This window comes from Carcharhinus amblyrhynchos, chromosome 8 (genome assembly GCF_965287045.1).
Source record: "Carcharhinus amblyrhynchos chromosome 8, sCarAmb.v2.hapA, whole genome shotgun sequence".
NCBI classification, from domain to species: Eukaryota; Metazoa; Chordata; class Chondrichthyes; order Carcharhiniformes; family Carcharhinidae; genus Carcharhinus; species Carcharhinus amblyrhynchos.
In genome coordinates, this window is record NC_137331.1 from 84,603,788 (window position 1) to 84,621,958 (window position 18,171).

The 18,171-nt window shown below is 40.9% G+C and overlaps 1 protein-coding gene across 3 annotated transcripts in view; it reads right to left on the bottom strand.

Moving 5' to 3' along the window:
- The window catches only part of nbn (nibrin), a 47,442-nt gene that overhangs the window by 2,728 nt on the left and 26,543 nt on the right, over positions 1-18,171 (bottom strand). For all 3 annotated transcript variants that reach the window (XM_080194387.1, XM_080194385.1, XM_080194386.1), the window contains 3 exons: positions 17,398-17,559; positions 14,319-14,432; positions 14,041-14,090 (listed from right to left, as the gene is read on the bottom strand). In XM_080194387.1, coding sequence (XP_080050513.1) covers positions 14,041-14,090; positions 14,319-14,432; positions 17,398-17,559 — 326 coding nt within the window. The remainder of the gene's footprint in view (positions 1-14,040; positions 14,091-14,318; positions 14,433-17,397; positions 17,560-18,171) is intronic.

Genomic DNA, 18,171 nt, shown 5'->3' on the forward strand with positions numbered 1-18,171 from the left:
ACCAACCTACATTTTGGCAGAAGTAATTTGAGAATTGACAATTTTGAAACTTTCAAGTTTCTTATTTAATCTTAAACATCACTATTGATATGTAAAAAACAAAGGGTCAAAAGGAAAAGAATTCTGACAGTCAAAGCTTAAGATTGCTATTGCAAAGCACAGTGACCATAAAAAGCCTCTGCAAGGACGTAAAAGATACAAAAGTGTCCACTAGAGAATCAGTGCACTATCAGAAGAAAGAGGTTTGATTTTATTTGCCTCTCATACTGTTTTAGATTTCAGCAATTTTGCTAAGAGCAGAAGCAAGGGAAAACAAAAAATCAGAATCCATTTTTACTAAGTCTCTACAATGCAATTTGAAGAAATAGTATTCAGTTATTTGAGTTAAACAGTTGTCCTATTTTGCCATCTGCTACTCTGTCCACTGCAAGCTGAGGCAAACTGCTGCTCCAAATTAATCTCAACTGTTCAGCCAGCTGTGATATTCCATTGATACAGAATTCAAAGGACACGTCAGGTGGATATTGTGCAGATTGAGAGCAGTGGACAGGAGCTAGCAGTAGACGGTAACACAATTCATTTAAATGGATTATCTAATTCATTTAAATTTTCTCTCAAGCATGTTGACTCATTAGAGAAACAGGAATTTCACACAAATATTTGTTTCATTTAAGTAGGATTCACCATTCTGGTTTTGAGCTGAAAAAGGCAGTTTGCCCCAAATTTCAGATAGGGTGTAACCTATAGAGAGAGGACCAATAATGACTAATTTTTAAGAATAGGATAACACACCTTCAATTCTCTCAGTCACTCAAAAAAAAGAAAAATACTTTCTTTCACAAAGACCTAAAGTCTATCATTTAAGTAGGTAGTTTTGGTGGCAAAAGAATAAACTGAAAACTGTTTACCTCTGAAATTTAGCTTTAAACATCGAGAAAACAGGGTCACAGTATTCTGAGTTTTATTCTCAGTAACATATTCTGAGCTTAATGGCAAGAAAGTTTGGGCAGGAAAATTTGGTGCTGATATATGCAAGCTCAAGAATGAACAATTTCATGTAAAGAGATTATAGGACATTTATAGTGCTTAGGGCATGTTCCTTTTGTACTTGAATTGACAATTGGGACACCAAGGCTAATAAAGCATCTATAATGAGCTAGAAATGCCCAAAGGAATGTGCAAATGAAAAATATTCCACTGGGTAGCACTATAACCACCACCTTTGACCTAGATAAGTACAAGTTATACACATACAGAAACACAGACACACAAGTACCAGTGGTCTATAAACAAATTTGACTTTAATCAGTCTCAGCAATAACACTAATATTACATTTCTGGCAGCAAGAGATTATCTATTGTAAGCAAGACTCCTGCAACCATCACAAAATCATTACAAAATAAGATTCACGTCTTGTTGATTTGTTTCAGCGCAAGTATTAACTGAAGTTGAGATTTCTCGTGTTCTTCTACTTTATATCCTCGAATATAATCAGTTACGTCTACAGCACAGAATACCAACTGCTTAAATTTGGACTTAAATGGACTGCATACATTTTCACAGAACAGTTTATGATCCATCTGTTTATCTAAAGTTTTTTTCAATTTGCCCTAACAAAAGCAGAATCAAATCTACTAATTTAAAATTTAGTTGTATGTTTTTATACTTAGTAAACTTCTAAACTTGTAAATTCTTTTTGCAGATGCTTTGGCATTACTAATTCAAAGGGAAGTTTAATGTTGGCTACACACCAATATACCCGACTTGAATTTAAATGAAAACTTTTTAAATATATTACATCCTTTATATCAAATATCTCGCTGGAGCCAAACAAAACATCAGCATTAATGCATCAGTCAAATTATAGCATTAACTATTCTATATGTAAATACATCAATAGACTTCAAAACCAGCTTTATTGTTCTACATAGTTTCAGTAGGACGTGAAAATACACGTTGCTTAGGAGCACAAGAAAACTGCAAAAAACATGGCTGCCAAATCTAATACCCATTCGTGAAGTCTGAAAGCACTTTGCTAAATAGAATTTTCTACTGCATATTGCTCAGTTAAATATGATAACACAGCACAGGATTAAAATAGAAATAATACAATTATAGTTTTTTATGATTGCCTAATGTTAGGAAAAGGCTTAACAAAATTACATTTATAGAGGGTTACGTTTGCTTGGAGAATATGGCTGTTCCCATTAATCCATGTGAAAGGAACAAGATTAAGGGCCTTGGTATGGAATTTTGACTAGACTCCAAAAAGAATGCCTTTGGGCTTGTCAATGTTAAGCTGCTCTATAAATAGACAGGAAGGCTATGTGAAAATATGAAAGTTATTTTAATAGGACACTTCAATCAACTGAATGGAAACTGGTTTACAGACAAAATTAGTCAGTGCAATGCATGATTGCTTGCTGGTTCTCGGTCTTGAAAATTATGAAAGACAATGCCCATTTTGACTAAGCTATTACTATTAACCCTACAAAGCAGGAAACAGAAATTGTAACATGCTTGAAGAACTTCAACCACAGAATAGCCAAGTTTAATGTGATTTTGGAAGCCAAAAATGAGTAAGTAAAAAGTTTAATTGATAGAAATGATGGAACAACTGAAGCAAATGGATTGAAAAGTTATTCAATGAAAATTCAGCAGAAGACAAGTGGATAATTTTTAAAGAATGCAGAGTACGGGGAGCAGTAGCATTTATAAAAAGCAAGAATCCCTGATTAAACAAACTTCACACTAGCTGGGTTAACAAATTTAAAAAGTTAACTTTGACAACATCTTGCAAGTGAAAGCAAAAATGAACAGTGAAAAATGCCAAATAGGCATTTGTGGTGTACACAGTCATTCAAAAGGCTTTTGAAATGTTACACACAAAAGGATATTAATTAAATCCAATGCTAACATTAATACTCTGCAAATGGATAAGAACTTGGCTGAAGGATAGAAAGGGAACATAATTTGGCAGAAGTACTGAAGAGGAGGCGGGGGGAGAGATGATGCCCTCAGATCTTGGTGTTAGGACCACAATTGGGATTAATATAAATGACTTGGATCAGGAACTGGTCAAAAATTGGTCAAATTTGCAGGCACATTAAATGAAAAGTAATTAATTGACTTGGAGAAGGCAGCTTAGAAATTGTGTGAAGAGGCTGAATATGCAAATAGGCAAAATAATGGTAGACAAACTTTAGCGAAGATGTGTGCAAAATATTGCAAATTAAATGAAGAAAGTCATTTACATATATCATAAATGCTGCTAAAATAGACAAACTCAAAGAAAAACAGGGATTATAGCTAAAATTTAACATCTCTGCTCAATATAGAGCAGAAATAGCAGGCTACAAATCAGAGAAACTTGTGACTGAACTGTATAATACCCTGGTCACAACACAATTAGAAGGACTGTGTTCACTTCTAGTCTCAGGGCACAAGGGAAAGATTGGAAAAACTAGCATTTTAACTTGAGAAGTGATTTTATAGAGGCTTATTAAATAGGGAATGGGAAAAGTAAATCCAAGTTATTTTAATTAAAAGTGAGTTGGACAAGCACACAATAAATTTAGGACTGAGGTCAGGAAATTCAATAAATTAAATGGCCTTCCAGAAATACCTTTCAAGAAACATTTGAAAGCTGAAATACAGACTTTAGAATCCCTCTGGATGAATGTAGATGAGCCAAATGGCCATCACAGTCCACGCCTAAAGATGTTTGAACGGTCTTGAAAACAAAATCTGTTGGTTTTCATAGTATTTTCTGACAACTTGCATTCATGCACGAATGGTTTGAGTTGATGATTTGATGACCAAGCTTTTATCTTTATAATTCTAACCTCATCTTAAACCATTTTTTGCTTAGACAGAAAAATATCCCCATTTCTGAACAGAATTACGTCATCATTTAACCAGAGATTTATTTACAGGCAAACACTGTTTCTAAGCAACATAAGCACATTGCCTTACAGAGTTCAAAGAATTTGCGCATTTGTAACGTCTATGTCAATATTTCTTAGTGGAGCTGAGATTATGCTGACAAATATTGTTCTGTTTTCTGAAGTTCTGCTAAGACAATTGCTGCGTCAATTTTTCAAAAAACACAACAGAAAATATGAAACTTTATACAAAATACCCTAAGTAAGAATGACAAAATAAAAGAGTTGCAGAATGCTAGATTTAGAAACGATCATACTTCTATCATACTGGAGCATTACAGTACTCTAAAAAATAATTGTGGAACAGATTAATGGTCACAATTATCCCAATATCCCAGCATTCCATTCATGATTTTAAGGTTACAAAGGAAAGAATGGCAGTGCGGTGGCAAAGCAGTTAGCACTGCTGCCTCACAGTGCCAGGGATTCGAGTTTGATTCCCGGTTTGGATCACTGTCTGTGTGCTATTTGCATATTCTCTCCATGTCTGCGTGGGTTTCCTCCAGGTGTTCCAGTTTCCTCCCACACTCCAAAGATGTGAGGGCTAGGTGGATTGGCCATGCTAAATTGTGTCTTAGTGTCAGGGGGACTAGCTAAGATAAATGCATGGAGTTATAGAAATAGTGTCTAGGTGGGAAAATGACCACCTTCTGCACTGTAGGATTTTATGATTCTATGAAGTATATAAACATACATAAAGTCAAACTCCAAAAGTTTAATAGTTTGTAGTCATACCAGACATGGGTCACATTTCACATACAATCCCATCTCACCTAAAATACTGTGATGTAATTTGCTGTTAACTCTTTCCCAGTAGCTTGCAGTCTCGGGTAACTGACACAAGGTATGGTCTACTAATGGGATAGTAAGGTTGATTCCTCAGCAAGGCATTTCTGATAAACCTCAGCAGCTATAGCCTCTGACTTCTGAATAGCATCCCCTGCAAGTGTGCTCAACAGGAGAATCTGATTGGGGAAATCAGGCCAATAGTTTCAACTTCTGTCAAAATTAATATGGTTGTGGTTGCTAGTGATGGGCAAAGATAAAATAAGTCACAATGTGCTCTCAGAGGGAGATAAACAAATTTCTAATTAAAAATAAGTGGGATATGGGGAACAGGTGGGGAGATGTATTTGAGATCAGGGAAAGATCAGCCACGATCTGACTGAATGGCAGAGCAGGCTCGAAGGGCTGAACTTGAATACTTCTGCTCCTAATTCCTAAGTTCATAAAATAGAAGGTGGAGTCAACATTTGAAGGTGAGGACCTTTTTAGCAACCCAAACTCCTCTCCTGACAGATGTTGTCTAACTTGTCAGTTTCTGTTTACTTTTCATGTTTCCAGAATCTGATGTATTTCATCATTTTGTCAGGAAACTGGACATTGTGCTACAGGAGAGATTAGGAGAGGTGTCCAAAAGTTTGATCTATAGGTCAGAGAGATCTGAGTGGGGAGTGTTGAATAAAAATGACAGGCAGCTGGAATGTGGAGCAAAGGGAAGGAAGAGGGGGTCACAATGGAAGTTTTAAAACAGGAGAAGGTGCTGGAGAAAGAAAGAACTATTCAGAATATCAACCAGCTCAGAGGCCCAGAATAAAAGTTGGGTAATAAACTGGAAATACCACAGGTTCAGCAACATCTGTGCACAGCGAAACAAAGTTAAAATTTCAGATCGACGAACAGATGATAATCAGACACAACAGCTTTTAAAGAGATGCTGAGGCAGGCAAAGGGGAAGGAAAGAACCAAAGGAAGGTATGTGACAGGATGAAAACAGGAGAGGTTAAATATCAAATGGTTGATAAGGCAAACTGAATGGGATGATAATGGAAGAGGTTTCACCTGGAAGGATTCCAAGGGCACAGGAGAGTAAATTGGGAGGCAGTTAAGGACAAGTATCGCATCTCTTGCATGGGAAGGTGGGACGTGATTGAATGTGGAGGGAATGATCCCCTCGGCATGTTGAAAGGGAAGGCAGAGGGAATATGTGTTTGTTGTACAGGTAGTGGCAGAAATAGTGGAGGATGACCCATTGAATGTGATGCCTGAGACAATGAAAGATGAGAACAAGATGTCCCCCATCATAGTTCAGGGAGGGAGAGAATACAATAGTCAGCAACTCTGGAAATGCTACTGAGAGCACTGTTCCACTAAACCAGTTGTTTTCAGCTAGTGGACACACTACACTTTACCATCATTATCTGTTTTGATTTTAAATCCAATCCAGAAATTTTCCTGTCATAGACATTCACATGTCCCTGTTTTCTTTATGTTTCCACCCATTAATTAGATGAAATAATTTGTTACCATACATTGATGGTTCTTTGCTGCTTTTTTATTTTCAAATCCTCTTTCTCTTTCCAATTCTTGTAACATATATTTGTTCTTTGTTTCTGTTCAAAGGTTAAAATGCTGAAATCCTGATGGTTGGATCTCTCAACAGATGCAGACTGATCCGGGAATCCAGACATTTTGCTTTCTTAAAGAATGTATAGACTGCGTTAAAATTATGAAACTGTTAGGGACCAGATCAGAAACTCCAACATATGTTATGAAGTTAGCCTAGACCCCAACTTGTTTTGATTTTGGCATTAGGATGAGTATAAAGTGTTTCACTCTAGGTATGATTCAATTGACCCACTAGGAAACTTTTATTAAATCAAACTTTACTTAACAACAGTTAAAATACAGCAAAAACAACTGACATAGCTTTTATCAATTGGAATACTTAAACATGACAAGGTATAATTCTTGACAGCTAGCTATTTCTATAGTATCAATGTTAGCAATATCCCCACAGACATCCTTCTTCAGGATTAGTTAGCACAAAAACAGGTATATTCATCTGGATTTTCACCCTTTTAACCTGTCAGAACAGATACAGACAGACACCTGCTTGACTCCCATTCAGCAATTTCCAGCGAAAGAGACTTACGTAAGAACATAAGAAATAGGAGCAGGAGTAGGCCATCTAGCCCCTCGAGCCTGCCCCGCCATTCAATAAGATCATGGCTGATCTGTCGGGCTCAGTTCCACATTCCCGCCCTCTCCCCATAACCCTTAATCCCCTTGCCTATCAAAAACTTATCAACCCACATCTTAAAAATATTGAGCGAGGCAGCCTCCAACACTTCAACGGGCAGAGAATTCCAGAGATTCACCACCCATTGAGTGAAGAAGTTCCTCCTCAACTCCGTTCTAAACCGCCCCCCCTTTATCGTGAGGCTGTGCCCCCTAGTTCTACTGTCCTTTCTGAGCGGGAAGAGTCTCTCCACCTCTATCCTATCCATCCCATTCATCATCTTATATGTCTCAATGAGATCTCCCCTCATTCTTCTAAACTCTAACGAGTACAAGCCTAGTTTATTCAGCCTCTCCTCATAGTTCAACCCCCTCAACTCCGGAATCAGCCTGGTAAACCTCCTCTGCACTCCCTCCAAGGCCAAAATATCCTTGCGTAAGTGTGGCGACCAAAACTGCACACAGTACTCCAGCTGCAGCCTCACCAGTGCCCTATACAGCTTATTTCCTGACAGCTCCCAGTCTCGAAATCATAAGATGGAAAGAGGCACTTTTCTCCAACAATTCTAAGCAGCAGCAGACTTGATTTCTGTGTAAGCCTAATCCTGTTCAATCACATAAATTTTTCTGTCAACCTAATCAAGCCCCACTCTGAAAAACCCCAGGGGAAAACACAAAGATAACAGAACTGCAATAGTCCAGATTGAAATAAAAATTCTACAATTAGGACCAATTATGCTTCTGCAGTATCAACAGGGGCTGCCGGTCACAGACAAAGCAGCACTGATAAATAGAACTGACTGCTAAAAGTAATCCTGCACAAGAAACATTTCTTAAAGAGACAGTATGATCACAATACTAGAAATGTGGCTGTGTGTGCACCATTTTAATACCCCAAATACATACCATTGTTTGGTGCTCCAAAATCATTTCAGACGCAGAAGATTTAACAATGATAAAATAGTTCATGAAACTCCTTATTTTTCATTCTGAATTCTTATCTTTGTTAACCCGATTCCTCTGCTATTGAGATGTTTCATTGGTGTGCAATATCATTTTATGAAGTGAGCTTATTAAAGAACAACCAGATTTGTATATTTCAGCTACTCAGAACAAAGGGGACAGAAACCACTATGGTTTAGTGCAATGCTTCTGACCCCTCAGAACTAAGATTTACAGGCTAATCATTTTCATTTTATCTCTATAAAAAGGGAGGATAACACAGAGTGGAACTCACAGGAAGACATTGATCTAGTTGTGATGTCACTGGACGAGCAACCCAGATACAAAAACAGAAAATACTCTGAAGAATCATCATCCAGACTCAAAACGTTAGCTGTTTTCTGTCCACAGACGCTACCAAATCTGCTGAGACTTTGCAGCATTTTCTGTTTTAGTTTCAGAATCCTGCATCCGCAGTAATTTTCTCATTGCAATCCAGAGACCTGGGCCAATACTCTGGTGATGGGATTTAAATTAAAATCTGGAATTGAAAGTTAGTCTCAGTAATTGTGACCTTGAAACTATCAATTGTCAAAAAACGTACCTGATCACTAATGTGCTTCAGGGAGGGAAATTTGCTGTCCTTCCCTGGTATAGCCCCAGACGCAAAATGTGGTCAACTTTGAACTGCCCTCAAAAATAGTCTAGCAAGGCAATCAATTCATGGGCAATTAGGGATTGACAACAAGTGCTAGGCTTGCCAGCTACATCTACAACCTTATGCAAGAATAGAGAGAAAAATTGGTGGGCGGGGGTAGGGGGCATTTAATCAGATGTGAGGGAAGCCCACTGCTTTCCCCCCTCCACCCTGAGAACCAACTCTGTCTTTACTAACGATTTCCTCCTTCCAGTTTCTTTGCAGATCCACCACAGCCTTTCCTCACCGCTCCTGTGGCTTTGGATCCAACAATAATACTTGGCCTCAGGTGGATGTTGCACTGGCAGCAGCTACCACCTCACCAGTGGCACTGCTGTTGAATAGAGCTGACATGGACAGCAGCTCTCAACCTCCGTGGTCTTAGATCCTGGTAAATGCTGTCCAGTTAAGTACCAGTGGGACACTTGATACGGCAGACCTGCCGAAAAAGAGGCACTATGGGTAGGGGTCCTCTTGCCAGAATTCCAGCTGGTGAGTGAGACTTCTGTCCTCTCCATTAATACTGACCTTAATCTGCATGTTATTTCACTGGGAGAAAGGTCATACAAAGGGACAACAGCTACAGACAGTTTTACTCAGGGGTGAAATAAAAACAGATTAAACCACTTTGTCGTGCGTAAACTAAATTCATAAAATGCTTTTATTATAAAAGTATAGCAAAGACAATCTAGAAAAGGAAATAAGTAAGACAAAAAATGCCAGTACGAGACTAGATCAGCAGCTGATCTGCTCAAATGCATGTAGTGGAAGAAATAAAATCGGCAGGTCAGAGTCACAAATTAAGCTGAAAAGGAATGATACATTAGCTAGTATAGAGATTTGGTTAAAGCTGAGCAAAATTGGGAGTACAGGGAAAGGCTTACAGAAATATACAGAAAAATTAAAGTTAACCAGACTGGGAAATCTGCATCAAGCAAAAGGATACAATGGAAGTAGGAAGTTATACAAAAAGGGATGTGAAAGCATTCAAGAAATATCAAAGCTTAAAGTAAAATGTTTTTATTAACATATTATGAAAAAGAGCGGTCAATTGGAACCTGTGCCCATTAAAGGTAGGTGTAGGCAAGACTATAATGGACAATAAGGAAACAGCAGACTTGTTAAATAAGCGTTTTATATCATTTTCAGTGGTAGCGAACATAATACCAGTGGTACAAGGAAACCTAAAAAATAAGGGCGAAGATTAAGCTCACTTATTGCAGTTTTCATTCAAGTCAGCCATCAGACTGTTATTGAATTCTCAATTCCTGGTCAAGCTGTGTTAGTTGATCTTAGCTAGGGCAACAGTACAAACACTAAAATCAGCTCCAGCATACTTCTAATTGCGTCAGTGAGCCTAACAGCAAGTGTATGATTGTAGTCAATGAATTCCACGGTGATGCTCTTCGTAGTCAAATAACCAGAAACTCATTGTTTATATCGTACAAGATACCAAAAGATTGCCAATGTGAAATATACTCTACCAAGATCCCGCAATAATATTAAGTAGCATGGGAGGGGCAAAAAAAAGAGCAAAAATAAAACCTATCGCCTTAGTCATGGTCATGTCTCCAATTGCTACCCAAAAATCAGGGTTGTCAAAAAACTGGATATTTTTATAAGGTGCTGTACTTCAATTTTAATTGTTATTAAATGAGTAAAATAACAATATAGTAGGTGCTGCAGTGACAGGGTCACGATAAAGCACTGGCCAGCAGGATTAATGAAAATCCCAAGGATTTTTATACATATGTAAAGAGCAAGAGGGTAGCCAGGAAGAGGGTTGGCCCGCTCGAGGACAAGAAGGGAAACATATGCGTGGAGCCAGAGGAAATGGGCGAGGTACTAAATGAGTACTTTGCGTCAGTATTCACCAAAGAGATGGACTTGGTGGATGATGAGTCTGGGAAAGGGTGTGTAGATAGTTTGAATTATGTTGAGATCAAAAAGGAGGTGGTATTGAGGTTTTTGAGAATCATTAAGGTAGACAAGTCCCCAGGGCCTGATGGGATATACCCCAGAATACTAAGAAAGGCAAGGGAGGAAGTTGCTGGGGCCTTCAGAGAAATCTTTGTATCCTCACTGGCTACAGGGAGGTCACAGAGGATTGGAGAATAGCCAATGTTGTTCTTTTGTTTCAGAAGGGTAGCACGAATAATCCAGGTAATTATAGGCCGGTGAGCCTTACGTCAGCAGTAGGTAAATTATTAGAGAGGATTCTTCGAGACATAATTTACTTCCACTTGGAAATAAGTGGATGTATTAATGAGAGGCAACATGATTTCGTAAAGGGGAGATCATGTCTCATTAACTTGATTGAGTTTTTCAAGGAAGCAACAAAGATGAATGATATGGGTAAGGCAGTGGATGTTATCTACATGGACTTCAGTAAGGGCTTTGAGAAGGTCCCTCATGGCAGACTGGTACAGAAGGTGAGGTATCATGGGATCAGAGGTGAGCTGGTAAGGTGGATATAAAACTGGCTCGGTCAAAGAAAGAACAGAAAGAAGTCTCATAACGCAGCTTAAAGTCCAACTGGTTTATTTGTAGCAAACGCCACCTGCTTTCAGAACAGGCTGTCCCTTTGTCAGGCGGGTGGGAATTCCAATCACAAACAGGGCACAAAGACACAAACTCAATTTACATGAATAATGATTGGAATGCGAGTCTTTATAGCTAATCAAGTCTTAAAGGTACAGACAATGTGAGTGGAGAGAGCATTAAGCACAAGTTAAAAGGATGTTAATCATTAAACTGAGTTTGTGTCTTTGTGCCCTAGTTGCGATCAGAATTCCCAGCCACCTGATGAAGGGACAGCCTGTTCCAAAAGCTTGTGGCATTTGTGATAAATAAACCTGTTGGAATTTAAGCTGGTGTTGTGAGACTTCTTTCTGTTTTTTACCCCAGTCCAACGCCGGCATCTCCACATCATGTCAATCAAAAAAGACAGGGGCTAGCAGTGGAAGGATGCGTTTCTGAATGGAGGGCTGTGACAAGTGGCGTTCCTCAGGGATCAGTGCTGGGACCTTTGCTGTTTGTAATATATATGTTATATATAATGTTTTGGAGGAAAACGTAACTGGTTTAATTAGTAAGTTTGTGGATGACACAAAGATCGGTGGATTTGTGGATAGTGATGAGGACTGTCAGAGGATACAGCAGGATGTAGATCGGTTGGAGACCTGAGATGAGAGATGGCAGATGGAGTTTAACCTCGACAAATGTGAGATAATGCATTTTGGAAGATCTAAGATAGGAAATATACAGTAAATGGTAGAACCTTTCAGAGTATTGGTAAGCAAAGGGATCTGGGTGTATAGGTGCACAGGTCACTTGTGCAGGTGGACAACGTAGTCAAGAAGGCATACAACATGCTTGCCTTCATCAGCCGGGGTATTCAGTTTAAAAATTGGCAAGTCATGTTGCAGCTTTATAGAACATTAGTTAGGCTGCACTTGGAATATAGCATTCAATTCTGGTTACCGCACTACCTGTAAGATGTGGAAGCTTTGGAGGGAGTACAGAAAAGATTTACGATGTTACCTGATATGGAGGACATTAGCTATGAAGAGCAGCCGGAGAAACTTGGTTTGTTCTCACTAGAACAACAGTGGTCGAGGGGTGACCTGATAGAAGTCTACAAGATTTTGAAAGGCATGGACAGAATGGATAGTCAGAAGCTTTTTCCTAGGGTGGAAGAGTCAATTACTAGGGGGCACAGGTTTAAGGCGCGAGGGACAAGGTTTAAAGGAGATGTATGAGGCAGTTTTTTTTTATACAGAGGATGGTGGGTGCCTGGATCTCGCTGCCGGGGGAGGTAGTGGAGGCAGATCTGATAGTGACTTTTAAGGGGCGAATGGACAAATACATGAATTGGAGTGGAGTTGAGAGAAATGATCCCCGGAAGGGTAGGGAGTTATATTAAATCGGGCAGCATGGTTGGTGCATGCTTGAAGGGCTGAAGGGCCTGTTGCTGTGCTGTAATTTTCTTTGTTCTTAGATGCGCAGACTAGTTAATGGCTTCACGCGCAGGTCTTTTTTGCTCACCCTGAATGGCCTTGATCGCAAGACAAGTCAGCCATATAATACTTTATTTCTTCATTATTATATATTTTTTCAAACTTTAATTTGGTTCCATGTGTCTCCTATTATTTGAGTTAAGGTTTTGGTGTTTTCTCCAAAAACTGGCACAATCCAAAATCCAGCCCAAATCAGTCCAAAGGTTGTGGTATTGAGATACTGTGGGGGTGAATCTCCCTTCTAGAAGATTTCTGCAGACCCTGATTAGCATGGTCTGTGCTGGACGCCAGCCCCAAGCGCAACTCCCAGTGCCGGATTTCCAGCGCCATCAGCTTCACGTAAGAATAGGCAAAGAGCGGCATTCGGCATTCAAAGGAGCATTTTTATATAATTTAGTTGTAATTAGCAGGCTTGGGACTAAAGTCCCCGGGCCCACTAGCCTCTCCCACCCTGGATTTCACTCCAGCAGGGCTTACAGTAGCTCCCCACTTGCAGGGAGCTAGCAGCCCAACCCTGTTGGAGTGACCTGGAAAGGTGTGGGGGGCCTGCTGTGCCACCTGGACTGGCATCTTGGCAGTGCCCAAAGGTCAGAGTGCCAATGGCCATTGGGCAATGCCAAGGGGAAAGGGCCTAATGGAGGTAGGGCCCCTAGCGGCTGGTTGGTGGGCTGCAGGGTTCCCACTGCCACTTCGCACTTGAGCTGAGTAACAGAGGGAGGGGGGCCAGAGATTGAGGCGGGCTGGTGCAGGGGTGGGGGGGGAAATAGGGTTACAGACATATTTGCAGGACCAGCTAGCAATTGGGCTCTGGGGAGGTAAGAGCCAGTGTTGCCGGGATCGCTGGCCAGCAATCGAAAGGACGGCAGACGTACCCCCTGCGCATGCCCCAATCTCGGCGCTGACAGATCAGAACATGCGCAGTGGCCCACTCAGCACTACGCAGTGGGAATAGATCCTGCTCACTGATTTTGAGTACGATTCTTGTTGGTGCACTCTGCAGTGCACAATGTGTGGCAGGTTCTTCTCTGAACTCCCACTGAAAAATTAAACAACATGATTTACTCCAGTTGTCACACAAATTCAACATTTAGAATTTTTTGGGAGAATCCCAGCCTGTATCTATAAGAACTCCAAAGCAAATTCCAAAGGTTATTCCATAAAAGTAGTCAAAACCTAAAAGGAAAAGGCAACCTTGAGTAGGTTGTTGGATATGGATTGGCCTGAAATCAACACAGTGAGTTGGGAACTATTCCTTTTTTCAGCTTTGTCGTTACAGGGCATCAACAAGGCAGGGAAAAACCTCAAGGAAGAGCTGCTTAATGGTAATAACATTGAGTTAACACAGCATGGCAGAGGTACACTCGTCTTCACTTGTTTCCACCACGCACAGTCCTTTAAAAATTATTTGCTCCTTACCTGAACAAGTCATCAGCAAGATTATCTTCTTTGGCTTGTTGGCTTTGCTCCTAGGTCAAACAAATGATGGAATATATTACTCTGCATGCAATTAAAATACATTCAGATTGAACAAATATTTAGTCCAAGTTTAACAAAATTACTTTAAGCAGGGCTTTCTGCTTCTATGGTCAACCTGCCATGATGTTTCATGCACTGAAGTGAATTAAAAAAGGGAACTGCAGGCTGGTGAGCACAGAAGAACACCCAAGGCCTTGATCATTAATCCACTTTCGTACCTCCGCTTCTTGTCTCAACCATTCCTCCATTTCTGAGCACTTTTTGGTTTGATAAGCCTTCAGATCTGTGCCCCCAATAATTTTAGGAAGCTCTTCTGCGCCTGGATACAAAACCTACAACAACGGAAAATAGTTTCAACAAATAGCTAAAATAACACAGCCAATCAATGCATAATGTTCAAACACGCATTTAATAAAAGGTTTTTAAAAAATCAGTTGAAAGATGCTGAATGAGAACATATTTCCACCAGGCAGCACATTCTCCTGTATAGTTTTCATTTAAGCAGGCCACAGGCAATCTGCTACCTTTAAGCACAAAACGTTTCTTTGGACAGACAGAACTGCTCAGAATGACATAGGGTGTGCCTTGCTGCGGTGGGACATCACTCAACATTTTTCTGCACTGTTCAACTCAAAAAACTGCTCACAGGAGACCAGCACTTTTTTTGCCACATGTCGTGTCACCAGCCATTTCTAACATAACTCAGCCGGTGCATCTTCTCCAGAAAGGCACTCACCAGAAGCAGTTGGCTTAGCACTATACTGATGGCACATAATCTGGCTCTGGAATTCCTAAACTGAACTGGGAACACCCTTTGAACAAATTCCTGCCTCACGCTGATAGTCAAAATTTTATGTGGGGGAAAGCGTAATATTGCAGAGACTTGATTCCCTCCAGGTTCCAGCTCTTCCTGAACTTGCAGCAATCTTACGCTGTGGCAGGCAAGACATCAGGCAGGAAGCTCTCCTTGCCCCACTAGAAGCCCTTAAGTGGCCAATTAATGGATAATTCAGGGCTATTTTCCACCCAGCCTCAAATGATTGAAGCTCTGTAGAGGAAACCCAGAAAGTTTGATATTGGGCAGGGAGAGGTGGGGTATGCGCGTCTCCATCAGAAGCCACCTTTGGATGGGGGTCCCTCCCTTTAACACCTGGTGACATCTGGACCACCCTCTCTTATCTGGCCTACTCTCCAAGACCCTAGTTGGTCCTACTCAAATCTCCCCAGGCTTTCCTTTCTCTCCATGTCCTAGGGCCCCTTACACTTCTCTCTGTTCCTGGGACTTAGTTTCAGGCAGCTCCAAGCAGTTTCTCTACTAGCCACCGCAGTTTTTGGCATTACATGGACTGGAGATTTGCTAGCCGATCAGAAAGGCCCCAAGATGGGCCTTTCTCTGAACGAGGGGCAGATGTCCAATCTATTGTCAATGCTTATTAGAACATAAAATGGGAGCGCAGCAGTCAAGCACCAGTGGGGCTGTGTTCTCTAGCAACTCTTCAGTTGTTGGGGACCAAGCCCTTGCCATCCTAAAAATTCAGGCCTGTGAAAATCAAGCACTAAGCTGCAAGATGAATCTTGGACCAGTGTTATATAGTCAGGCATCCAGCTTGCAGGCAAGTTGATAATCTGGTGATGTTAATAATATCATGTTTTCCTGCTGTAAAATGCCCGAACGTGCCTGACATGGAGGTGCTACGCTGAGTTCCGAGATTTCGCAGGGATGGTTTCGTCATCCTCACAGGAAGTCAGAACATTAGGCAACCTGTCCAAATAAGGTCTGGGGCAACAGTGAAACTGTCTCTGAGTCTGCAGCACAATGGAGAGATGGAGACAAGTCTGCGGAGAGAAGAAATTCTATGCTATACCCTCTGTCAAAGCAGCCAGACTTCTCCATGCTTGACAGTGACAGGAGACTGTCCAGCTGGCTAGCCAATGAACCAAGCATTGCAGTGTCCGTGCCTCAGCAACTTCCCGTATGCTTACCCACTGAGGTCATGAGACGAGGCCTCAGCAACATAACTAAACTGCAGTTTTGCCTTCCCTTGAGCTAAGAAACAAACCATCAATTTGCATTGTTAGAATGCAAACTCCCTTCCTAATGACACAATGTTCCTGCAGTGCATCACATCAACTGCAGCAGTTCAAGAAGGCAGATTACCACCATCCTCTCAAGGGCAGTTAGGGATGGGCAATAAAAGCTGACCTAGCTGATGTCCACCTCCCATCAACAAACTTAAAAAAAAGGTGCAGCCCACTGATGCCCAATGACTCACCATTTCCCAAATCTATACAAACGTCCATGTTATGTGAAACACTAGTAAAATGTCACGTGAAGATGTAGTCACTGAATTTAACCACCTGTGCGAGGTCATTAGACATGTTGCATTGGTGCTAGGTCCTCAGGGCCTGATGTTGGGAACTGATCTCCTTATTCACCTGCTCCTAATTCCTTCCAAAGGTGGCTCTTCAATGCCTCCTGGACTTCCTTAACCCTGTTACTTCTTCTCTGGCTCACTGCTACCACTAATGCAGCATATGTCATTCTTGACCCCTCTCTCCATTCTATGTTTCATTTTCCCTCTTTTAGATTCATGCAGCTCCCCTTTAAGGTTGCATAGTGATCATGCCACTAGAATAAGAATCCAGAGGCACAGTTAATGCTCCGATGACACGGATTTAATTCCCACCACAGCAGTTGATGGAATTTAAATTCAATCAATAAATCTGGAAATGAAATGCTAGCCTTGATAATGGTGACTATGAAACCATCGATAATTGGTGAAAAACCCATCTGGTTCATTACTGTTCGTTACAGGAGGAAAGCTACCATTCTTATCAGATCTGGCTCACATGTGACTCCAGAGCCACAGCAATGTGGTTGACTTTTAACTGACTCTTAATTCAAGGTCAATTTGGCATGGGCAACAAATGCTGGTCTTGCCAGCAATTCCTACATCCCATGAAAGATTAAGACTGAACTCTTTCGGCTGTTCCTGCAAGGGGTTCAAATGATGGGAAAACTCGTTGACAAGGCAGGACAGGAAAACCCACCTCCACTTCCACAAAACATGCTGTGGTGGGGCACAGAAAATCTCAACCCCACGTAAAAGGTCAGACCGCATTTAAGAGCAAGCTCTGAAGATATGCAAATCAGTTCATTGCTTAATCCCTGAATTTACTGGTGGATTTACATATTACAAAAGTATCATGGCAACCAGCATTGATTTTCAAGCAAAAAGCATAGATTAAAACTCCAATCTAGTGACAAAAAGTGAAAGTAGAGGATATGTTATTAACCTTTTTAAACTTTTTAAAGTTCTTCAATTGGGTCTTCTCTGCACTTGACACAGGTATTCTCCCTCTTCCAGGTTGGCTAACAACAAGTGACTTGAACACGGTTAACAGAAGTCTGCTTGGAAGAGCCTCATTATTTTCAGATTCATGCAGTAATTCCAAATGCTACAAAACAAAGCAAACATATTAGCATAATTAGGAAATGTTGATTCAATTGCTCATTTGTTCACTGAGTTGATCATCCTGTCAAGTCCTTCAGCATTTCAATGAAATCATCTCATTGATCTAAATTCAAGAGATTTTAGGCCCATTCTACTCAATCACTCTTCATAAAACTCTCTTAACCTAGAATCAACCCAGTGAACATATGTAGTGCCCTTCTAAGGCGAGTACATGCCTCCTTGGAAAAGGAGATGAAAACTGCACACAATAATCAGTTCTACTCTCAGCAAAGCCCACTATAATTGCAACAAAACTTTCTTGCTCTTTTTAAAAACAGACACAGGCCCCACCCCTATCCTGGCCCCACCCATTGGCACTGCCAGGCTGACAGTGCCAGGGTGCCATGTTGGCGCTGTCAGGATCTCAGGCTAGCACTGCCCAAAGGGGTATTGCCCCCCCACCCCAACCACAATGGCATCCAGTCCTCCCAGCAAGGCCACTGCATCAAATCCCTGTTGATGGAGGCCATATGTGACTCTTGCTAGTGAAGGTCCTCACTGGCAAATGCTGTTAAGGCAAGTGAGCCCAGACAATAATTATACTTAAATGTTGATT